Source organism: Anneissia japonica, unplaced genomic scaffold (assembly GCF_011630105.1).
Source record: "Anneissia japonica isolate Jap-2015-1 unplaced genomic scaffold, ASM1163010v1 scaffold1826_len1998817_cov189, whole genome shotgun sequence".
In the NCBI taxonomy this organism is placed as follows: domain Eukaryota; kingdom Metazoa; phylum Echinodermata; class Crinoidea; order Comatulida; family Comatulidae; genus Anneissia; species Anneissia japonica.
The window spans coordinates 1268268-1294471 of record NW_022742159.1 but is presented as its reverse complement, the minus strand read 5'-3'; the positions used below and the strand labels follow the sequence as shown (position 1 = coordinate 1294471).

The following is a 26204-nucleotide window of genomic DNA, read 5'->3' as shown; positions in this document are numbered from 1 at the left end:
AATAGCCTAAAGCCTATCTTTATTACATTGGCATTTATGATAAAAGGCTCCTTTTACTGGCTCATTTGTATGCTATGCACTGAAGTCAAGGCCTCAGAAATAATAACTACTATGCTTATAATTGCTCATGAATATGCATAAGATAATATGCTAATTATTATAATTTTGGACATTATTAAGTATAGAATAATTTGAAAAAAATAAATAAAAGTTATTTTCTGATTTATTCCATAATGGCAGTGACATAGAAACATAACAGTTCTGCAAAAAAAATACATTACTATCATACATATCATTATTTCTCATTCATAAAAATTGTAATAAATGCTACCAGCTGGATTAATTAATTATCAAAACATATTTTTATAGCCAACCAGAGCAAACATATCAAGGAATCAAGGAATATTTATTGAATATATGCAGAACTCCAAGATTTTCTTAGCTACTGTAGTTGAGATATTTAAAAGGCCTACAAAAACATTAGCATACATTAATGCAACGTGCCTACAGCAAAGATCAAAGAGTACCAGACGCTATGTGGGCTGGATTGTTAACAGCGAGAGTTAGCATTTCTTAAGTTATGTTTATTATATAACTCGTTATTGATGTATTTCAATGCCCAAAATACGCTAGTTGATCTTAAAGAATCCATCGTTAATGACACCAAAGATATTGTGCCACACACAGAACTATGATGATAAGTTACAAACAACCTACATTAAATTACCTGTGGATGGGATAATTGATCGAGAAAGGAAAACCGGTTAAGAAAAACGATTCAAGCAAACCTAGATTTGCAAACTACGAAGAAGATTGGAAGTAAGTGAATCTGGAAATTAACTGTTAAACAGAAATTGCTGAAATTAAATGGAAAAATATGAGGAATCTTGATAAAAGTTAAGGGATAGGTTCCAAAGATGTCTGGCATCAGTATAGCATCTGTCATTATATTAGAGGAAATTATTTCAGATGGCCATTAAAGAATAAAACAATGTCACATGGATACAATATTCAGTGAGTTCAGCAACACTGTAATGGAGTACTACCAGTTACTGGAAATTCCAAGTATTTTGATTACTCTATTTTGTAAAAGATTACTATTATTATTAGGCCTATTATTATTATCATTATTTTTACTATTATTATTAGTTTATATTTTTTGTTTTGTATTCTTCATGTTTACAATATTTATGTATCCGTTTAATGTTTGAGTTCCTCCTGTAAGTGGCGAATGTTATGTTTGCTGTTGGTTTGAATAATAAATACTGTAAATAAAATAAAATAAATAATGATGATAATGATGAGGATATTGATGATGATAATGGTGAGGATATTGATGATGATAATGGTGATGATAATAATGATGATGATAGTGATGATGACAATGATATTGGTAAAGATGAAGAAAATGATGAATTGATCAATAATAAAGATCTTTGAACATAATGAATTGATAATGATGATTATATTCTCTCCATATCATGTTCTATTACACAGATAACATTTATTAGTATGAGCTCAGCCAATCAGATAAGAAAGTATGACATAGATAAGACTACTGAACTCAAATACTAAGCAGTGACTTAGCTTAATATGAAAATGAAATCAATCCTAAATAGCAATCTAATAATCTCAAAATCCTGACGCAGATGCACAAGTGCTGCAATATTCTCCATCTCGTAAATTAATCTTACACGATGGTAAAATAAGTTCTTGTTGACTTCTAATAATACGTTAAATGAGGCGTACATTTCACCACCGACAAACTGAACATGAACAACAGTTCTATAAACTCTGCATTAATTATTACCAGCTCAACGAAGCAGATGGATGGTCAGCAACAAGCAGCTGTTTGTTGGCTAATTCTTAATGATGATTTCTACTTGATTAGTACTCATTAGACAAAGAATTCATCAGTACACCTCTTAAATTTCAACTTGCTAAGTTTCTTTGTCCGTTTGCCTATAACATCTTTTGAGGTTTAAACACCTTACAAGAAATTGGTTAAGTCATTTATTATTTATTATTTGTGTGTGTGTGAGAACTTTGAAAATGTGAAAGAAAATATACTGTACACCACAAAGCATAGATTTTATCCTTCTTCTAGTAATAAAAACCTGTGCTAAGTTTTTCTTATTTTTTATACAGACTTAGAACATTCAACAGACACTGCCTATATGTTTGTATGTCTAAAGATTCACATTTTAAACTCTGACTTGTTGCCATTTCTTGAATTGTAAAAACATATTTTTTTGGTCAACTCCATATTAATTTGTAATCAGATTCTTGTAATTAGTACAATCCACAAAGCCCTGTACAATTCAGGCAATTGGTTTTATGACAAAAATTTCACAAACGTTTTTATTTGGCTTATTATATTTGTTTAAACTCATCCATTCCTACTAAAAGCCAAACATCCTGCAGTTGAGCTATTAGTACTATTAATTATGTACTGTAGGATGAAGACTAACTTGAGTTGGATATATAATTTATTAAACATATTTAATATTATTTATTTATTTATTTATAAGCTTTCTTTAACCAGGGAGTATCCATTCAGTGACTAAACTGCTTTTCAAGGAAGCCCTGGTATATACAGTGAATATATCCAAGAAAAAATGAATAAAATAAAAAAAATACAAAATAATAATGTTTACAATCATGAAATTCAAAAGTAACTGAAAGTAAATCAAAAACAAGATAGCCTAAAACTAAAAAGAAAGCAGACAGATGAAAACTACCAAACCAAAATAAAAAAGGTACAGTCTTACTAAATAGATAAAGAATAGAAAGGGAATCAAAATTGTTACAGATGTTACAGAGAAATATTGTTATAATAATTATTGTTGTAATAATATATACCAAACTTTTTACACTCAATGAAATTTAAAATATACAAATACAAAAGATACAATTTCTGAAACATTTTAATCATATTCTTCAAAATAGCATTGTCATTAATATCCACTTAAAATTTCAAATACAATAAGTACACTAATTAGCCTAAATAGCCATCATTGGCCGATCAAGTTCCTGTCACAAATGCCCAAAATACCAGCCTACTGATAATCTACTGCAACCTTTCCCTTTCCTGGCCAACCTACCTCTTCCTCTACTCCTCCTCCTCCCGCTGACCAATTAATTATTATTTTATTATCACTTCATTTTTTATGTTGTTGGTTGTTGTTTTCAAATAGTATTGTCAGTTCATTAATGTAATTCACGATTATTGGTAGTTCAACATTACATTTTACTGAGCAACCAAAAACAAATGTATGAAGTGTGCAGTTGTTGGCTACCAAAACATGCATACAGCTAGGACTAGGCCCTAGGCTATGCCTTCCAAAAATTACTCCCTTCTGAATTCGATCATTATCAACAGCAATCCTCCCTCCCTCTCACTCAGCCGCATTATCATTCCACCTGAAATACTACCACCAGTAACGAAACCCAGTTAAAGCTTAGCACAAAATATAAACTCACCAAAGCCGTGAAAAGGATCAAATCACGTATATTTCTCGCCATGATTTGGCGCAATATCCAGCGAGAATTTATGGTTAAAAACACTTCTATTTACTTGCACACCAGGCAACAGCTATTTCCAGAAGAACTATCTCCTACTCTTCGCTGGCAAGCTGTCAATTACCAAACCACAAGGACAATCGGGAAGCTGTCGTGTGTAATCGGAAATATTCGGCATAATAATCTGGGAAAACTGAGGGCGCACGTCAGCACAAAAGACAGACTAATAGACCAGCAAAAGACATACCTTGTCAATGATCGAATTTTGACTGCGATTGATATACAACAAAAAAAAAACCAAACAAACAAACATAACGCAACATAATCAGAATAGAAACATTACTATTGGAAACGTCCAATTCGGCGATTCTGTTTCATTCATATACAACAAATATTCAGTATCATTACAGAGCCGCCGATACCGTGATAATTCTCATTTTTATTAAGTCTATTAATGATGCCAGAAGTGGTTTTGGTTACTTTGATATTTCCTAATTCTTTTAAGTACGTCAATATATTATCAAAATTGCCAATTATTGTAACTTAGGGGTATTGTCATCAGGAACTAGATGGCTGGGAATCACTATCAGACTAATGCTTAGTAGTAAATTTCTTTGTTTTTATATATGTTGTAGAACTGATTTTCCTAAGACACAAAAAAACATATTTGACGAAAAACTCGGAAGCGGGTTAGTGTGATACAGATTTTTTAATATTTAAAAACTGTAAGGAAAAGGTCCGTAACTTCCCTCTTTCCCTCATATTATTTTAAAATAATCAAAAATCTGTTTCTTATCAACCGCTTCCGAGTGTTTCGTCAAATATGCTTTTCGTGTCTTAGAAAAATCAGTTCTACAACACATTAAAAAATAATTTTCCTCTGGAGCATAGCTTTAAATTTGAATAATTTCTTTCTTTTTCTCCATTTCTTTATAATAATAATAATAATAATAATAATAATAATAATAATAATAATAATAATAATAATAATAATAATAATAATAATAATAATAATAATAATAATAATAATAATAATATTAATAATAATATTAATAAATAAAAAACTAGGCTGTTTACGAGCTTTCTCAACGTGACCTAATTATACCCACTGTCACCGATTTCCGTGAGACAATTGATGATAAAGCAAAACATGCAAAAATAAAAATTTGGGTTATTTTCCGAGAGATTCTCGACTGCGGAAGTACGGCAGGCCATCCCGATTCGCCTGTCGCCTGGCCCGCTTGTGTTACGGTCATTGCATTCCCTTGGTATAAAAACGAAATTTTTATCCAATTCATGTGCAATGGTTTTACTCCTGGACACTGACTGGATACTTTTTAACCATAAGCTTGCCTGTCCTCTAGTCCACTTCAATACAACAATCTTTATCCTTCCTCGTTTGGACTGCACCTTCGGATCATCTTAAAATCTGTGACTCGTTTATATCCTTTTTGTCTTGTCTAGTTTCTAATCTTCTTAATTCTATTTAATTTGAATTCTTGACTTTTTTTTTTTTTGACTGATGACTTGGTTTTTTTTCGTATGCCAGACGTGTCCTGCCTTTCCTTCAAAGATGTGTATAAGAGATCTAATTTGTAATTTTCTATTATAATTTATATATATTTAATTGTTTTATTTTATTATTTCAAAGGGTAGCTGGCTCATCTGAGTTATGCTTTATGCTTTGCTACCCCTGTCAAGCATTTCAATTTTTTCACATATTGTGTTATTGTCATTGTAAATGTTGTCGAATAAATAAATGAAATGAAAATGAAATTATTCTCTTTGGTTTTCGTACCTCTCCCCCCCCCCCCAACCTAACACACCCCGGGTAGTCTCTGGAGTCACCTCAAAGAGTAAGGACTTTTATCCTTTTTTTTACCAGAGACACACGGCGTTATTTATTCGGGTGTGAGTTCGTATTCAAACGAAAGCTCCGAATCGTTCCCCTCTCATTTTTAAATCTAAATGTGCGACTAGAAACTCACACGTCACACTCAATACAATCTGGTAAATAAAAAGTCATCTTAAATTAAAATTTTGATATAGCGCCCTCCATATAGGAAACTAACCCAGTTTGACCTCTCGGCCATTTTTACCAACCTACTTTCGTACTTTTAAGATATCCATACCCCAACTCATTAAAGATACAGTAAACGATATTAAATTATATACTAACTTGTCTAAAGAATGTTTAAGTAAGCGTATTGTATTGTTCCGACGGTCATAATTTGATATATAAACTTTTCACCAACACTTTTGGACATAGGTTGGAACTACTTTATTTTGCGAACATCGCATATTTTTGCATTAACATGGGTGACTTGGCTTAGTTATCTTTACCTTCAGTTGCGTGTTGTGGTAGCCCAATTGGTAGATTTTTGAATAAAAAACGCTATTTTAGGAATGTTATCGATAATCTGGAATTAACCGAAGCTGTAATATACTGCAATTTTCAGTCTCAATTCTGGAAACTACCACAATTTTGGAGATAAACGCTGGAAACTACTTAAATTCGGAACTATCTTGTGGCCTCCAACGGAGAGTGAGACCATCTGCAAAGGTAAGTCGCTTGCAATTTGTCCGTCAGTGAGTGTACGGACCAAAAAGTTCGGATTCCAATGGATTAATTGTCGAATGTACTGATTTGAGATTTGTCTTTCAATTATAGTTAATTATACGTCATGTTATAACCATACACTTTTCATTATTTTCCTTCTATATCTGTTCGTATCAGTTACCCATATTCTTACACTAAAGTTTCCTCAGTTTTTATCTGAGCACTGTAAAAAAAGTTGCTGAAACATATTCCTCCAAGCACGGTGGCTTCCGTTGCCAGATCCTTAGGCCTACTCCTTTCTTACCCGGAAGTTTGGTGGTTGGTGTCGGTACTTGTAGCCATAAACTACTTTTTATAGGGGCGGTTACCATAACTATAATTTTAATTATTCATTAACATTTTCTTAGTTGAAATAATTTTAATTTTGGTTGATTTTAGTTTATAATCCAGATGGTGGACAAGTGTAAAAAAATGTAAATGGAGCAGCAAGAAAATGCTCAGGGCTAAACTCAACTGCTACTGTACCTGGTGGTGTTTGGCCTCTGCTGGGTTTAGTGGGCTAGGGCACATTGCACATAATATTAATAATGATAAATTTATTTTTAAAAGTTATATCTGAATAAGCAACAGGTTATATCACAGGATTGTAGGCTGGTTTGGCTTGGGGGTGAACATTTAGAATGCGGAATTTTATTAACTCCATTGCAAATGGTCAGTTTTATTTTATAACCCACTTAGCAGAAATATTAATGTCAGTTTGGGAAGGAATGTGTTCATGCCCCACTTCCTATGTTTCTCACCCCAGCGTACACCCATGTCTTCATATTTTTTATAGACCAAGGGAGTATTTTTTTTAAAGAGCTACCGTATGCCAGACGTGTCCTGCCTTTCCTTCAATGATATGCTGTGGTTTTGTTTTTTTTTTGGTGTGCGTGTATGTGACATTTTCCCCAAACTGACAAATTTACCATATGTACAAATTAATGTTATTTGTTATTAAATATAAAATCCATACAAAATTTAATGTTATGCATATGTTTGCATAAAATCAGTGATTTAATTATACCACAGGTGGTAAATTTGTCAGTTTGGGGAAAAGGTCAAAGTTAACATTTATCTCAAATGTTATTTGTTATTAAAAATGAAATCCATAAAATAGGTAATGTTATGAATGGTAGTTAATGTACTTAATGTTTATGTGACAGATGTGATGCTTAATATTAAGTATTGACCATAAACTACACATTAAGTTTAAACTTTCATTGGAAGAAATCGTTAATGATTTATGATAATTTTTTTCTGTATTGGCTACTTAAAGAAGGCTGAGAACAGAGGAAGTTCCCATAACGTGGCCACAAATTTCTTGTCTTTTCTCTTTAACCTTTTATTTTTTTTGAATTATTTGTCTTCATTTCATATCTTACAAATAATAGGATGATCTGAATAACATTATAATAGGGATTGTTAGAAAGTAGAGCCGGTTTTAATGAGGAAAAAACAATCCTTTGTTGCCATTTAGGACTATATTTAGTCATCAACATGTGATATCACTCAAAGTTTCCAATTAAAATTATTGTTTTGCTGTTTAATTCTCCTAAATGTTGATGCATTTACTCTCCTTATTGAGATTTCTAAAATATTGTTAAATCCAAACCCATTAAATTCCCGTCTCCCTGCTCCTCCTTTACTTGTACTTTTCCTTATTGATACAATAGTTAGTTGGCCTATACATGTTCAGTTCAGCTAGCTCACTATTATGTGTATAATAAACTACACTATTGTTATAATGGGGTTGTTTTAAATAATATCCCATCTGACATTGTTATTCATTAAGTAATTGAGACCATCTATTTAAGTAATTCACTAGTTCACTAGTCAATGTTTATGTTAATAAAATGTTTCTCTTTAAATTATATAGACAATGACTGCTGAATAATTGTTTATATTAATCATAAATGTTTTCTGATATTGATGAAGTGACTAATTATAACATTCATTTTTGTCTATATTTGTGAAACATATACATGTTGACATTTGTGTATGACCCTAAGCCTTTGGAAAAAGATAAACAATTTCTTTTTCCAGAACCATAGTTTATAAAACATCACTTCCTTTCTGTAAGTAATTTATATTTGAAAGAAGGTTAATCAATAAGACTGTCTTCTGAAAAAAGGGAAGTTAAATTTTTGAAGTAATGAATCCCCTTCTGCATCTGATCAACCATGTGATCTGTATGTGGTATTGTTTTGAACACTCAAGTTAATACACTGTAAAAATGGCAGCTTGGCGATTGTTTTTGCTGAATGTGATGAAATTACTCATTTTGTAATTATTTTGTGGGGGGATATTGGGCCTATGGCTATGCCTCTCCGCTCTTCTGGGCCTATCTTTCTCCTCGTTCGTTCGTTGTGCCGATGAGCATAGCCGAAGGCATTTGCCTTCTCACTGCACACCGGCGAAAGCCAAACATCACCCTTGGGTTGTGTGCTGTGCATTGATATTTAAAAAAAAAAAAATTGAAATAATACAAACAATAACTAAAAATTTTTTTTTTTTTAATTTAAAGATTAAAATTTTTTTTCATTACCATAGAAGACATGCATGCAGGCAAGGGTGATAAAGTAACAAACAAAATTTAGGGACCTAAGATATAGTTTTCTGTGGAGAATAATTTGAAATTTAAATTCAAAAAGTGTACATAAGAAGCCACACCCTTAAATCAACAACAAATGAATCATCTTTATTACTTTCTTGACTAATGTGGATTGCTAAGTATTCATGTTTTAGTATGGAAATTGGTTGTTGAAATGGTTTGTTTCAATTTTGATTATTCATATATCTTGTGTTGATATTGATTTTTAAAGATGAGCGTTATGTCTAGATTTCATAATTACAATCCATTACCATCTCCACATTCGCGAATCAGCGTCTGATGATGATGTATGAAATATGAGATATCATAGTAAACTGACAATTATTGTTGTTGCATTATTTATAAAAAGGTGTTCTGTAAATGCCAAAATAATAAACAAAGAATAACAAATAGGTACAGTAATTCAATATGTAATTTGAATTTGAGTTATGGTATAGATTCAAATGGATCATAATATTTTGCATTTATAAAATTTATATTGAGTAAAAAAGAGAGGAATTGATCATGACAAAATTGAAATAAAACTGTTAACTAGACAATTTTAAGCCTTTTATTCATTTATTTCCATTTGCTGTCATTTTCATCATGTAGAAACGTGTGGTGCAGCGTGTAAGATGTTGGACTTCTGATCGTGAGATCTGGAGTTAGTTTGAGGCCGACGCTCATCGCATTGCTTGTGTTCTTGGGCAATGCACTTTACTTGCGCTGCTTTCCACCCACAAGTATAAACGGGTACTTGGTAGGATGGTATTGCATTGAATGTATGTGTCGCACGCGTACAAGCAATAAAGGCCAGGGATACTCCCCAGGGAGCAGAGAAAGTGGCACTATGTGCGGGTCTGCCAACTCAGTATCCAGTGACCAGGGAAATAATGATGCCAACGCCTTGTATAATCTGCAGGTTGTGATATACACTATATCAATTTTGGTCCAAAACAAAATATATATACATAGAAATTGTTTTTGCTCTGGGACACTATTACATAAAATACAAAGCAACTACGTGTTGGGAAATAGATTCCACTGTTTTGTTTCTATTACTAATTTCATTATGCAAGTTTATTTTTCATGAGAGAAGAATTTATAACACACAGATTGAACCATAAACTTTGACATAAGGCATGCACTTTCAGTTATGACCAAGCTCAGAATCAGATAATAAATTTATGTCAAATTCATTTTCAATTAAATAACATGTCTATTCATTCAACAAGAATAGGACAGTAGAATAATATTCCTTAAATTTAAATCTCATTGGCCATATTAAGCGCTGGGAAGTGGTTATTGAGATTTAGATTTTTGAATATTTAAAAACTGGTGGAAAAAGAGTGATTACGCCCCTTCTCCCCCAGTTTGTGAATATTCAAAAATCTCTCATTAATCGCTTCTGAGTTTTTCGTGAAATGCTTTTTTGTGTCTTGGAAAAATCAGTTCTACAACATATTAAAAAAAAATTTTTCTGGAGCCTGGCTTTAAATTAGGCAATAACATCCTACAGTGTTAGTTTGTTTTACCTGACAAACGTAGTCTCCAACATTAGCAGTCCCTTTCACTAACACAATACTGTTTATCACAATTTTTGTCTATACTCTATAATTCATTTTTACTAGGAATTTAAAAAATATTGTATAAACATTTTGATATTTCTAAGAAATTAGGAGTTGTATTTAGCAGAGATCTTTCACCTAGTTAACTCATAGTTGATTGTTTTCATTATTGTGTAAGTGTTAGTTGCTTATGTAATCTCTGTTTGTGTTAAGTCTGTTAATGTAAAACTGTGACTTATAGAATCCTACAGTTATAAACTAGGTAGGTAGATACTATAATGCGATACAGATAGAGTATTTATGTCGCACATTAAACTTAAGTACAAGTATTAATAACCTTAATGGTATTATAACATTAATGGTAGTGATACATTCCATATTTTTTGTGCATCATATCCATTTGAAATGTTTTAATGTTTCATCGAGTTAATAATATTGTCTGCCATAAAATTTATTAAAATCCTTTAAAAGATATTACAATTTATTGAGTGGTTATTTAAATTCATTTAAATTAAGCAAATATTAAAGCTAAGATACACAAATTCAGTATCACAGATTGTAATTAAGTTTGTTGGTTGACTGAGGCTATTTATGCCATATAAATTTACTTTTTTCCAGGGTTTTCTATATTTATGATTATTTCTTTTTATGTAAACATGTCCACTTGGCTTCATTCCTGACGTCCTTAATTTATAAAACAACTAGTGATAAATTCCTAGCTACACCTCTAACCCAGTTATTTCTATTATAGTATGTCTTTCAATTTTGTTTAGGAATTTATTCTTTTTTTGTGGAAAATAGTTGACATTATATCAAGTCTGTAGGAGATTTTGGTGTTGTACTTTACAGTATAAAAACTGATTTTGAGAATCCCTGGTTGGCTGAGCACATTCTTGGCATTCCTAAGCCATGATTGAAAAGGATTCTATACAAGTGGTTTTACTTGTTGATCTTATGATATAGCCCAAAGAATTTCTAGAGAATTTATTAACAAAGTTGTTGGGTCTGATCATGGAGATTAATAAAGATACAGTAGATTAATTTTTAATCTTCAGTTGTGAGTCTTCTGGCCTATTTAACAGATTATGCTGTCACTAGCCCCAATAATACAGTGCAGTGGAATAGTAGAATATTTTGTGATTTATTGTTGATATTTCATCCTGAGTATAGTAAGTATTTGAACTGTTTTATTATATGATATTAGTGTACTGTATGGTCTTTGAGAATATCAGGATTTCTCTAAAGAAAGCACATCTGTATTTACGCAAGTAGTTATCATTAATTATGTACCTGGAAAATGTATGTTATTGTTAAGAACTATTGTTAAAATATAAATCCCACTATTAATGTTAATTGCTGCTTAGAATTGGATCAATCATTTCGTATACAATATCACAGACAATAATTGTGTTGGATCTACAGTATGATTATCTATGGACTGAACTGCTGTAGATAAGAAATTAGCAAACAAGATTATAAATCCTATATTTCTCTGTTTTGTAAACTTATTAGTCGTGTACCAAGTCTTTTATTTGAAGGTAGGTCTTGGTAAATTCTTAAGTCTCCTGTTTAAATATCATCCTAAATAGATGGCATAGGAAGACAAAAGAGATGAGAACCAGATTATAAACATTTCCATGCATGCAAGGGCCAAGGATTGGTAAACATACAGTATATCAAGTTTGTCCTTGTTTTATATTAAGGACTATAAACCGTAGACCCTGTATACACTATTTGGTTCCTGTGCACTTTAAAGAACCCAGTACATCTTTCGGGAAGAGTCGTGGGTTACCCCGGTGTACTGGTCCATACAGCCCCTGTTGTGGACAGACAAGAGTACTGTACAATATCTGATACCGGTTTACCTGGTAGCTCAGACATGAAGGGACCCTTAAGAGAGGGGAAGGGAGAAGCAAGATACTGTACAAGCTAATCCACACCTCAAGTGCTTTGAGACTTCTGTATAAAGTGCTATGTAAATCTACTACATTACAGTACTGTACATTACATATTAGTCTTTTACTAGTTAGATTCCATTAAAACATCAATACAGTAATCTACCAAGATGTCAAATAACAGTGGCTGGGCTTCCTCAAGTTATACTATCAGTAACTGCTTTCAGTATTTATTATGTTGGGTTTTTAGTAGTATACACCATATTGTCCAAATACAATATACAATATTGTCCAAAGACACTTAAAAGTCAGTCCTCCACATTCAATATTTGCTCAACATTTGTGTGGATATGATGTCTAAATCATTGGTGATATAATATTGTAAAAATGTGCAAGTGATGCAAATAGTATGCAATATTTATGTGGAATTTAGCCCATATTTTCAAGGCCTTATATTTGTTTTGAAATTCTTAAGTCTGCTTAAATACTGCTTTGTTCAAATTGATATTCCTCCTGATTATCCTTTAATATAAAATTTCAAATATTTCTGTAACTGCAGCCAGTGAACACATTGTACTGATGGACATTTAGTAAAACAGTACTAGGGTAGCAAGTGAAGGAGGTGGACAAAGGAAAATCTAGATAATATAATTATAAGTATACTGTATTATTATTCATAGTTGAAATTGCTTATTGTCCCTATTTCATTTAAATTTGAAATTGGAAGATATGGTTGGCCTCTAGATATCCACCGCTTCCAGAGCATAGCACTGGTATCCCGCTAAATCTATTGTTATGGTGATAATATGATATCTTATTTTTAATTATTCTAATGGAATTTGTGTAGAGATCACTAAAGTGTGGATAACCTTCCAAACATTTTTATTGTCCATGTGTGTGATAGATCCCTTGGTTGTGATGTCAGCATTGTATCAATATTGAATATAAGTACACACTCTGAAGGGTGTCCGTACATTCAGGTGCTCAAATATGGACCAATTATATAAGATGGATGATAATGGAGTTATATACTAAGTAGATAGCAGTAAGATATAGACAGTACAACGAGATTAGAAATAACACAGAGAGGACATGTTAACAGAATCGACTTGTTCTTAAGCGAAAGGGTACGAATATGAAGTGTGTACATTGCTGGTATTACGTCAGTGGGATTATATTTCATAGGGTAGTAAGCGCTCTTCAATGTGACTAGGTCATCAGTCATATGGGATAGACATGTACAAAAATATAATGAGCAATAAAAGAGTCACAAAAAAGCTTAAGATATTGAAGTAAAAATTTACTGCTACCAAAGACCACAACAGCAAGTCAGGTAGAGGGAGTATTACTTGGCCCTACTATGACTTGCGGGATAGAATTTCAGGTGATCAGACATTGCTAATCGTCCGCGTATGATGGAACAGAAGTTTGTTCTGCATACCGTACATGAGTAGACATTTTGATCGTCGTGCCTAATCCAGATAATAGAAATAGTCATGCAACAGCATTACGTAAACTAATAGATCATTATTATGAACCTTCCTGCAAGTAAACAAAGCAATGAAAGAAGGTCAAAGGCAACATTCACCATTTTGAATTGCGTTCTAGGTAATGATGACTTCATGTCAAACGCTGACACCCATTGAGAACTGTCACTATGTCGAAATTTGGTTATTTGCAAGATGTTATTTGTTTGGAAATTCTATTCACAACCAATTAAATGGAAAGAAAAGAACGATTAATTTTCCATAGCAACAGGACCATTGACATTAACCCATTGGCCTAGTGAATACTCAGGGCCAGCTTGGCATACTGAACTTTAAAGAAATTTAATTTACTATTCTATTTTGGCATTTCATTGAATAACTAATTATTTGTATTAGTTTAGGTTTCAGTAATTCTGAGGCATTCTATGTTAATTTTAGCATGTATTAGATAATTGAATATGCAGTGACCTTTTTATTATAATCTCTATGGGCAATCTTATCTTACATATCTCACAATAAATTGTACAAAGAATTGTCTGTTCTACTGTAATATATAGTATATATAATAAAGGGTATGCCAGTACTGTAGATATTTGATACCTTGCAGTCAATTTACCAGAAGTTATTTAAAATGTAACATTGTTGTATGGTTACTTATTGTATTGTGGTGAAGCATTCACCTCTTTGGACTTGGATGTCAATAATTTAACACAATATTTTTATAATACTGAAAAGTAGGGCGTGTGTGGGAATATTATGCCACATGTAGACTTTTTGACCTAGAAATCTATCTGTAGGTTGAAAGTAATGGATATCGCAATTTTCCTCTGCATTTTATGTAAAATTGAATAATGTACAAAAGTTGTAGATTTATAAGTTGCAAGCAAAATAATAAGGGAAATGAGGCTGTAATCCCCTCAAATAGGCCTACTGTAACGCAAGTCTATACATTGCTCAGCTTACAAATTTCAATATTTACTAGCTGCGTATCATTCTGGCTTGGATATTCACTGTGATTATTAACAGTTATTGACAAGGTAACTCGGTGACCTGAAATGATAACCTTACCAGTTCAGTAATTGCTGTGTGAAGGGGAAATAATAGATATGTAACGTGAAGGGGACATGATGAAAGGATCTTTTCTGAAACGGAAGTTTAGCCTTATGTCAATTTATTCTATTCTTGTTGAAATTTAAACACTACGACTCGCACTTTGATTCCAGAAACAATAAGAATCTTTATTCTGGGTAGTTTTTTCAATTAGTTAATACCACTCTTCCAAGAGGTTCAAATTTAGCCATCTGCCAATCCAGATAGTACAGTAAAGGATCCCTATTAAGAGGACACTTTCAGGACCAAAAAAGGTATCCCCATAATAGGGAGGGTCCCCTTAATAGAGTAGGTTTTAGCCATTAATTTTAAAAGATAAACTTTCCCTCGTTCAGTGCCTAAAAAATGTCTTCTTAATAGGGATGTCCTCTTAGTAGAAGTATCCTTAATAAGAATGTCTCCTAAGTAAGGGTGTCCCTTTAATAGGGATGTTCCTTTGATAGGGATGTCCCTTTAATAGGGATGTCCCAAAGTGGGGGGTTCTACTGTATTTCAAATTGCATTGCAACTTTTATTGCTTTGAGTAAATAGTTCATCTAATAATTAATTTAATTTAATATTCATTATTTTATTTTCTTTATACTACATAAATGATGCAATCTATCCGTTAAAAATATTACCATATTCCCATAGAAACTCTTGCATGTCTTTATTTTGTTTACACATGCTCTTGATTAGTCTAACAGATTGTGGGAATCAATGATTGTATAGACATACTACTAACTTAGAATTGATTACTACATTTGCCACTGAAATGGTGCAACGATATCATTTACAGTGTTGAAGATTGATAGTAAGTGTATCATCACCATGGCGATCAGTACCATTATTGAGACTTTTCCATCATGGTGGAAATCAACATTCTCTTAGAAATGAATGGATGTGTAGGTTTATTAGTCAAGATGTTGATAGATGTGTAGTGAGAATGTGTTTACAAATGTTTTGGTAATGACGGTTTGGTTTGTGATAATCATCTCAGATCTAGTCACGTAGCTAGAGAAATGAAGAGCTCTGGTTATCTATGTGCTTGTCGCTTTCTAGTCCTAGGATCCAACAGTATGTTCAAGTTCAGTAATAAGATTGCAGGTTTTCATAACAACTAAAATCAGCTTTCTCTGTATTACCTCGTAATACGATTAAATAGGAGCCTAGAGCGCAACATAGTTGCTTCCTGTGAATTGGTAAGTGTGTAAAATACTTGCTGGATGTTAAAATAGTGCTCATTAAGTTACCGGTTTCCCTCAAATTAAAGACCATTTATTGGACCGATGTCTCTATAGTCTTTAGTTAGTAGCTTTGCTAAGAGAATAAAATAGATAAAAGACAATTGTTAAAACAATTTGGGACCATAGAAGTGGTCTTTAATTGGAAGGATCCTTTTTTAAACAGAGACCTGTACCCAGAAAATACAGTCAATAGAAATCTAAACTTCATTGTCAGGCCTATCTGTCATTTCCTTAGTCTGAATGGGGCATGGGTCTGTGTAATTTGATAATGGCCATCTTTATATTTAAAGCAAAAAATATGAGGGTCTCATGTTTTTATGGTTTTTTTTAACAAATCAGAAACATTAGATTTTGTTTTTTTTTGTTTTTTTTTTTCCTTATAGTAAAAGAAAGAAAAGCTTAATTATTGCATCATACTGATATACCTGTATGTTATACCATTGTACAACCTTCAGAAATACTCTTTTTTCACCATATTTATAGAAGGTAATCCTTCTAGCTTAGCTAATATTTAAGGCCCTCATGAAACAGATGCATTTGTACCTTGGCAAGTCTCATTGTAAGATGATAAGATCAGGAACCATATTGATCATAGTGATTTAAGACAATAGGCTCAACAAAGAGTAATTGAAAAACAAGAGGAGTGTATGAAGCTGCTGAGTGTTAAGTATGCCTCGCTGATTGTATTCAAAATGTTCTATTGTGCTTACACTCTTTGCATGTCACTGACCGCAACTACATGACCCAATTTGAGTCAGTGTACCCATAGTACAAGATGTGTCATCAAGTTTTTGAAATTGAAAGAAATAATTTTTAGTAATTCTAGACTAAACACTCACTGTTTTGGCAGATTAAAACATTATGGATTCTAGTTTTATATTTTTAAACAGCAAATTTGATAGCTATTGGTTCTGAATTTATTGTATTTCAGGCCTATACAAATTATGTGTTAAAATAGTCTTGAGCTCTGCAGCATTGTGTATGCGACGCCTGTAGTGATATTACTACTTTGAGTATTATTGTTAATTATTTATTATTAAATCTTTATCTTAACACGGAAGCTTGTCACACCCAGAGGGTGCTATTCTACAAGGGCATGTTGCCAACTGTTAAATATTTAAATGAAACTTAGAATGCAAAGCAAAAGAATACAACATGAAATAGCATTACAAAACAAAGATGTTCAAGAAGAAAGTCAGTGTCAGTGAAAAATATACCAAAAGAACAAGCAATCCATTTACAATAAGTTGTAAATGTATATAACCTACTACCACTGTACTACTAGTAAACAGGCTTGTTTTGCTATTCCTATGTTATATTTTAATGACAAGATAGTATGGTTCGCCTATGTAAAGAAAATTTAGATGCATGTATCCAAATGACCTTATCATTATCTTGTGTCATTGACATGCTTTAATATCCTTTGTTTACATTCAATCAACAAATGTTTTGATGAAGATTATTTATTGATTGAATTAGAGCTAATTAGAGCTGATTACAATAATTGTTTATTGTTGTGTATAATTTATTTAGTTTTCATTTCATAGCCAAGCAAAATACTGTATGTACTTCAAGAATACATTAAAGATAGCTAAATATCTAAATAATACAAAATTGCCATAACAGTAGTAGTAATTAATATACATATTCACGTTGATATTTAGTCGATAGGATGAATGTTCATCTGTGTCTATATAAGTGCTCTCTTAGGAGCAGAGGGTGTTGTAGTAGTGTGATTGTTGCTGGTACCAGTGAGGTTGTGAAGCATCTTGAGGCTTGATGGGCATGATATTAAAAGCAAAATAATGTCATTGTATTTTGAATGTTGTGATGATAAATGGTAAAGATTTTATATTTGGAGAGGATAAAAGCATTTTGGTACAGTCAGTAATAACATCAGTGCTATTATTAAATAGTTATCATGATAAAACCTGCAAGCAAATGATTAGGATTTCAAGACATTTTATACTGAATCAATAAAAGACATTAAAACAAACTAAAGAGAGAGTACTAATACTGTAAAGTGTAATAATTACATTGATGGCTTTGATGACCAAATTATTCCAAAAAGAAAGAGAAAAAGATGAAACAATGATGGAATAATACTGACCTTTTCTATCCATTATTTAGGTAAACAACTTAATTGCTTTCCTCAGACTTTTTTCTTAATAAAAAAAACTCATGAATTTCAAACCATTTCTGTGTTAATGTAAATTAAGACACTGTTTACCTGAAAGAATAAAATTAATAAAAGGTTCATTTCTTTTTCACACATGCTTTTTCACACGTGGTCATGTGGTAGCAATGTGCAGTGAGTGTTCAATGCCTGGCTTTAGTGTACATCAGCCAATCAAATAGTAGAAAACCCAGGATGTTCATATTTTCAGTTGGATTATCACTGATGTATATGGGCTCATCAGTAATGCCACATGAATGTGCATTGCCATTAATTTTCTTTTTTCGCAAGTTGAATAAACTAGTTCTGTTTTAAAGGCCATGGAGTTCCATAGTATTACCAATATTTAATATTATCACTTAATATTTTAATATTACTATAGTTGTATCTAACAAGTAGTGTATTTATTATGGCTTTCATTTTAACAAACTGAATAAACAAAGTCTGGAACTGAGGAGGCAATTCAAGGAACTAGAATAATGTTATTTTGTCGATTAAAACTCAAATTTGCTTATTCTCAATTTTAGGTTTTGTGTGTGCCCTGACTAATCATCACAGAAACGCTCTTAGAACAAATGTATACAGTACTTACTACTGGCTAAATAAACACTGCCTAATGTATAATAATTTGATCATTATATATCAAGACCATTCAAAAATTAGACATCTTTTAGATATTCTCTCCTGTATGATGATCAATAAAGTCTTCACAATACATTTATTAAAGTCATGCATACAAAATGAAATTATTTACCTCTATGGAAATTATTTTAATACTTTATTATTATTTTTGTAGGTGCTAAGGGATATACTACATGTAGGCTAAATCAAAGACCAGCAAAAGAGGACCAGTTTCATGGAACCTTATATTGATTCAATTGGTAAGTAGGAATGTATTCCAGTAGGAGACAGCTGAACATTAGAAAGGAACAGTGTTCAGCAGATGGACATATGGAGTAATTAACAATTCTTAAAATACTACTAGACATATTTGGTAGGATTAACAAATTGATAAATATAAGATACAAATTTCCTAAAAATTGTATTTTCTGAACTATTTGTCATCCTTTTTATCCGAGGTATAGCTCTAACATGTTTCTCGTATTATTATAATATATTATTTTTTGAGTTGTCTGCTGTTTTTGATATCATGTAAGAGAACATCTAAAAATAGTACAAAAGTTCAATTATATGTATTGGTGTAGAGTAAGTGTCCGGTGTCCATCATGACGCTGTGTTCACTTGGCTTTTAGAAATAAAATATTAATAATAATATTATTTGGCATTGGACAAACTATTCACATTATCTGACCGATCATTTTTCAGGTGGTCAGCTGATACAGCGGTCTGTGATCGTTCAAAAAGATGAACGAGGATATGGACTGACTGTCAGCGGGGACAATCCGGTATTTGTGCAAAATGTTAAAGATTGTAAGTATGATTTTTAGCATTAGTTTCTGTAGAATTGCCTGTTTGTGAACTGTTTAATATGTCAGTTTTACCTACTATATCACACCAAGGCTTTTTAGTTATTAATTATATAATAATTAATAATTGTAACTTTGACTTTCAGAACCTATTTTTATTATTTTATAACAATGAATTTATACAAAAGATGACAGAATTTGCTTAAAAAAAATAATTTTGTTAATAGTAATATTTAGAACCTCAATATGAAATATTAAAAGGAGTTGTGCAGTCCTGATAATCTAAACAATGACAGGAAAAATAAGAGAATTAACACACATGAGATTTAGTTTCCATTTATTTTTTGGCACGCTAACGTTCAATGCCAGCTGCATAGGTGTGTATGTGTGTGTGGGAAAAAGACTTAATATACCAAGTGCAATAGAATTATAACAACATTCAGTTCATGTCCCTTACAGGCTTTTGGAGTAGTTTGGTCCTTAAGGAAAATCCTAACATTTTACTAGGATTGACTCCATGAACTCTGGCTGGGAAGCAAGCAACGTCTCCAAGGCGACAAATCCATTCAGTCCATGTACTTAACATTTCTGTCAGAATAGCTATATATCATTTATCTTTAATTCTTTATGAAATAGTTTACAATATTTAAAAAATATCAGATGTCAATTTTTAGGGATACTAAATTGAATTAGCTGAATCTTTCGTGGAGAACCCTAAAATGTTAATGGAACAATCCATTTTTACTTTTTTAACATCTACCATACTTTAATTTAATTCAAGATTTATTGTTTTTGAAAGAAATTTGTTGTTTGGTACAATTGAAAATACAAACAAATTTTCGCTTAGTTAACAACACTGAACAGTTAACAACACTGAACAGAAAACACCAAACTGTTGCTATTATTAAATATGATTTTTTTTTAAAAAGAAATATACAAAATTTCACTTTTATTGCTTATGTTATATTGATGTGTGACATGAAATATTGTCCTCGAATAATAATAAATAAGAACATAGAAAAAATTAAGCAGAAGATTAATATAGGAAATAAATTGAAGAGCATTAAAATTCAATTTAAGATGGTTTATTTGTTGCCGCTGGACATTTATTGATTCACTTTTTATTATATGCTTGAAGTGATGTATGTGCAATCATCTACATTGATACATACTTATATTTTGCTGCCTGATCGATGCTTTAAATGATTAAGTCCGGTAATAAATCTAAATTATGAAATATGTGTTTTTAAGTCCTTGTAACATGATTAATGTTATTGCATTCTAGAATTTATTACAGAGTTCTTATACTTATTTGTTTTCTTGCATTTTACGGTATCTGCCATGACTAGGCTAGTTTAGCAGTTTGATTACTGACAACCTCACTCATGTTTCTATCTGGTCGTTTTGATGTGAGCCCAGCTAGAAATATTATGTCTGCAGTTCCTCTGCTTGTATTTCCCGATTCCCTACTATAGTATAAATTGACGACCAAACTCGACCCAAATGTCCAGACAGGGTAGGGGCTTGTGTTGTGTGCGTTAAGTTCAGTAGCAAATAATTCTAGAAAGAATCTGAATAAAGTATGTGGAATTTTAAAATTAGTTTCATAAGAAAATTATAGTTTATCATAGCCAGTTTACTTTTGTTTCACTGAAAATTAATTTAAAAGTTATTTCTTGTTTTAGTTGTTTTTTGTTTCTTCTCTATTTTCTGTTTTTGTAAGCGCATAAAAGCACTGGCATTCTGCATTATTTGAATGTAACTTTATTGTTAATTGTTAAATTATTTTATTTTTTCTGCTTGTGTCAATAATAGATGGTGCTGCATATAAGGCCGGTGTACGTCAAGGCGATAGGATAATCAAGGTAGGTCAAGGCAGGCCAAGGCTCAATCATATCCTGTCCACCAGGATAGTCCTTATTACTTTCTAAATCCTTTTCTAATAAAATTCTCTCTATTTTACAGATCCCTCCCCATCAATTTCCTATTCTCTTTTTCACTACTTCCCATTCCTTGTATATATCTCATTCCCATTATTTTTTTTTCTCTCTTGTTCCTTCTCATTTCTTCCTTCCAATCCCTTTTTCTTTCCCTCCCATTAGGCTACCGCACCGATTTGATAACCTTGATCCTCACCCACTCAATGATCCACCTATAATTTAAGCCACCCAAAAATGGTTGTGTATTAAAAATTCAGTAGTATCAGATTCTCATAATAATATGAAATATATTTTACTAACTTGTTTTACTGTATCATTGCATTCTAATTGCTCCATATTGGAATTGGACCCAGACATAGATGGAATTTCTTGTAATCTCAGTGGCTAGATGTCCAACCAATAACACAGACAGAAGTAGGATTATACCATTATATTCCTGGGTAGGGGATGCAATGCCAATATAGTGTCTTACACAAAGAAAATATCAAAACGCGCAGCAAGGTATTGAAACCCTTACCTTCAGAATGGAAAACATTTACCACTACCAAACCATTTCCACAGGGGGGACAGTATAGTAACATGCACTATTCAATGGTGATAGTTGGACATACTTATTGACTTAATTAATTTTTATTTCAATTATTGGATTGTAAACCACTAGCAATATCCTACTACATTGGGTTTTCTATACCAAATTTAATACGGTCACTAATAACTTTTAAAAGTAAAAAAAAAATATTGTTTTTTTCTAGAATAAAATTGTAATTGAGATACAAAAAAAATTAAGAAGTGGAATAATGTATCAACATCTCATAGAATCTTAATCATTTACAATATATACCATCTGAACATAAACAATTAATGAGTTGATTGATTACTAGATACTATTAGATTAGCCAGCTCGTTACTTACTGACATTGATGAATTATCTGTATATTCTCTGAGCTAACAAGATCGCATCATTTAAGAAGACTTCAATACTATCACACCATGCGATGATATTATCTTTAAAGTCTGCGACTTAACGCAGCGTAAATTGCCTGTGAGATAATGGCTTAATTCTCACCATGTGGTGTAACTGTTAGATTAGTGGATGTTTCTTGTTTTCAACAGGCATCAAATAATGAACATAGCCTCAGTTTTAATTATAACAAATGTAAATGATCTACATTAAAACCTAGCATAATTGTTTCAATCCCATCGGACCATGTCATAAAATGAAAAAAAAAAAAACTGCTATTTATGACAATCTGCTGTTGGAGTTGTTTAATGAATATGATAAAATACATTAAGATTAGCATAAATAACCAAATACAATCAGACAGTTCTTATTAAATTATTAGAGCCCTAATTGCGGAGATTTTTCGAGAGGTGCTTGTTCTAGAAAGGTATTTATTACAAATTTTATGAGTGCTAAAATGTGTTATGTAAGGCCTTTCTGACGTGCAACAATTAGTGCCACAGCGTTTATTCGTGAAAAAAGGTCATGTTCGGTGCGCCATTAATGCGAGAGTCGTGCTTATTAGGAGACAGTACCATTCTTGTACATTACTATTCAGTCTTGCATCAAATCTTATACTACTATGCAGTACCAAATTTGTTGGTCTGTAGCTGTCAACCAATGGGTCTTGCCGCTAAGCGCCATGCCGCTAAGCGCCAATCCTTGGATATTGTTGCTAAGTCCTACAAAACAAAGCTTGGACTTGATCTGATTGGTTAGTAGGTGAGTTTGATTGACACACAGGAAAGGTCCATTATGGTTTGTACCCCATAAACTTATTCCAACCAAAACAACTTTCTCACAAAAGTTTATTGACCTTTTTCTTGGGTTAAATTGTCCATGAAGAAAATATTTTGCTGAGTGATACATATAATCTTTTTTTTTAAATAGTCAAGCTTTCTGTTTTCCATAAACCACATGACCAAGCAGTGACCCTTAATGAACAGTAGAACTAATTGGTATTGGTGATGTCAGATTAATAAGGATGAATACCAAAATTAGTTTTATCTTCTACATATTTACAATAGTTTGATACTAGGCTGTTAAGAGCTCACATAAGCCCACAACTTTCATTAATTGATTGTTTATATTTATTTTGAATACTGTTATATTACCCCACCCTCATGTTAATGATTGGTGATGCAAAATGTATATTTATTTTCTCTTGTCGTAGACCATAGACAAACAAGTATGTAGACCTACAAAATTTACACTATTCAGACAGTTTATGTTGCCAAGCCCACCATTTTTTAACTCATGTTGTATAGCCTGTAACAGTTATCCATTAATCCATTATTATGTGTCCTGTACAATAAATAGAGATTCTGTAGAACTAGAAGTCTGAAAATATAAACTGAATCGAAAATATTTTCATAAACACATTCTCAATCTAAACAACAATAGCATGATTGACAATAAACAATATGAAAGTAACGGCCATATTTTTACAAGGATAATTCAGTCATATTTTTAGAACAAAATCAAAAGGAAATGTTTGTGTAAAACATAGAAAAAACCCCAAAACAATTATCAGAAGGTTATTTAGTGTTAGTTAATTATTTCTAAATTGCACACTGTTTTTCGTGTAAACAAGATGGAGTCAGAAAACCTCCTGTAGTGAGCGTCAAAATGTTTCACTGCTCTGAAGTCTGTAGGCTGAGTGATGTTTACATTTGTTGCTGAGAGCCAGAAGATGACCGAAGGTTAGCGAACTAGGCTGGTTGGTGGGCAGAGCAGACAACCACATTTTGTTTTCAAACCTTAAAAAACATGACTACCATAGGTTAGTGTCAGGGATCTTCTTCAAATGTCTGACACTTGTTGAATTTCTGATATTGAATAACAAAAAAAAAAACAACTGACATTGAATAACAAAAAAAAAAACAATGATATAGAAGAATGGGTTGTATGTTTACAAAATAATTTTTTTTTCTATATTATTTCATCTGGACCTTTCACAGGCTTTGAAATTATAGTATTGGTTGGTTTTACTGCATTGTCCCATATGTTAGAATATGCAATTAACAGGCATTATTTTCTTTTGTAGTAACTTCAAAATTCATCAATTTTGTTGTGTTTCTGATTTATAACATTAGATTTCATTTATAATGTATTTCACATGTCACCATACTGCTGTTTGAACCTTTTCATACCTTAGATTAGTTTATCAGATTTAAGTATTAGGCATAATTCTAAAGCACATTTCTAGAGTCTGCCCAAAGCAAAAATTTAATATTCAATTGATTTTGTGTTCTACTCAACTTGATTGTATTCGGAAGCAATGTAGGAACGATAGGCATACAAATTGACAACAGATACATAAAATAAGTCACTGCATTGGTATTCCCAAAAAGCTAATTCAATTTTCAAGCTTATTTCTGTTGGGGTCAATTAACAATTGGTATTACTATTAATAATATGGGTAAATTAAAAAAAATTTTAAAAAAAAAACCATAAAACTTGTTAAAAATTTTAATTGTTAACATTTTGTGTTAAGATCATAGGATTCATTAATACATTAGAGCTGTAAAAATAATTTAAAAAAATATAATTGTTATTATAAAACCACTTGACTTTTTTTTTTATTTTGTAGAACAAGCTCTTGTTCTAAGGTATAACCATGAACAACACATGTCAGTAGGCACTCGGACTTCACTTGGCTGGCACTGTTCAGAAGTCGAATAACTTCCTGTCTATGCACTATTAATTATGCACTTATCCTTCAGTATACACCACCTTGGCCTTCGAGTCAGCCATTTCCAAGCGGAAGCGAAATTGCTTCTATTCAATTGTATTGATAAACAATTCTGTACAGATATATTGTATGAATATACTTTATGATTTAAAAATTAATCTTTAAAAAAAAAAATCTTTAAATAGGTTTTACACTTTCATATTCTATAAATTGTTAGTGTATAAATTGTATTGATAAACATTCTGTACAGATATTTTGGTATGAATATGCTTTATGTTTTAAACATTAATGTAAAAAAAAAAAGAATCTTTAAAAAAGGTTTCTATTTTCAATATTCTATAAATTCTAAGCTTACTGTAAATTGCCAAATACAGTATGTCCAGTAAAGCCAGCATTGAAATTGGTTTTGCTTGCTGGTTATTCAAAAAATAAACTAGTAACTGAAATCTGGATTACTAAAGATTTTCTTAAGGAGATCTACAAACCATACACTAGTACTCATCAGTAACTGGTCACACAATACATGGATACGCTTGAGTACCAGTAGGACACATCATAGGAAATATAGAGAAATAGTAATAGACTCAACACTGCATATATTCAGATACGGGCTTGTCTGCTGTTTGTAAGCACTTTGGGAGCTGCAGAAATTTGGTGCCATGAGAGAAAAATTTTGTCATGAAATATGATTTTACTGTTTTCTGCAAAAAAATAATACTTTACTTGTGCTCACTGTGGAATATTCAGCTGAAGCAATTTCTGAATGACAACATGACAATATAATGCCCAAAACGAGTGTTGTTATTCTTTTCATAAAGGTTGCGAATCCATGCGAATAGTGTCCCCAATGATCAAAAATGAGATTTACTATACAGCAATACAAGCATGCACAGCTCAAATATAATATATCTCGGCTGAAACTATTGATATTTCTTGCTTTAAAATTAGTTTTATATTGGGTTGAAT

The 26204-nt window shown here is 31.8% G+C and overlaps 1 protein-coding gene across 9 annotated transcripts in view; it reads left to right on the top strand.

The window, feature by feature from the left end:
* The first annotated feature begins 5654 nt into the window (after positions 1 to 5654).
* LOC117118993 (rho guanine nucleotide exchange factor 11-like) overlaps positions 5655 to 26204 on the top strand; it is a 95345-nt gene continuing 74795 nt past the window's right edge. For 4 of the 9 annotated variants that reach the window (XM_033263766.1, XM_033263764.1, XM_033263763.1 and 1 more), the window contains exons 1-4: positions 5657 to 6085; positions 18973 to 19057; positions 19503 to 19607; positions 21419 to 21468. In XM_033263766.1, the coding sequence (XP_033119657.1) occupies positions 19033 to 19057; positions 19503 to 19607; positions 21419 to 21468 (180 nt within the window). In that variant the 5' untranslated portion in view covers positions 5657 to 6085; positions 18973 to 19032. Of the gene's footprint in view, positions 6086 to 18972; positions 19058 to 19502; positions 19608 to 21418; positions 21469 to 26204 lie in introns of all 9 variants that reach the window. The other 5 variants (XM_033263762.1, XM_033263759.1, XM_033263758.1 and 2 more) reach the window with 2 other exon arrangements.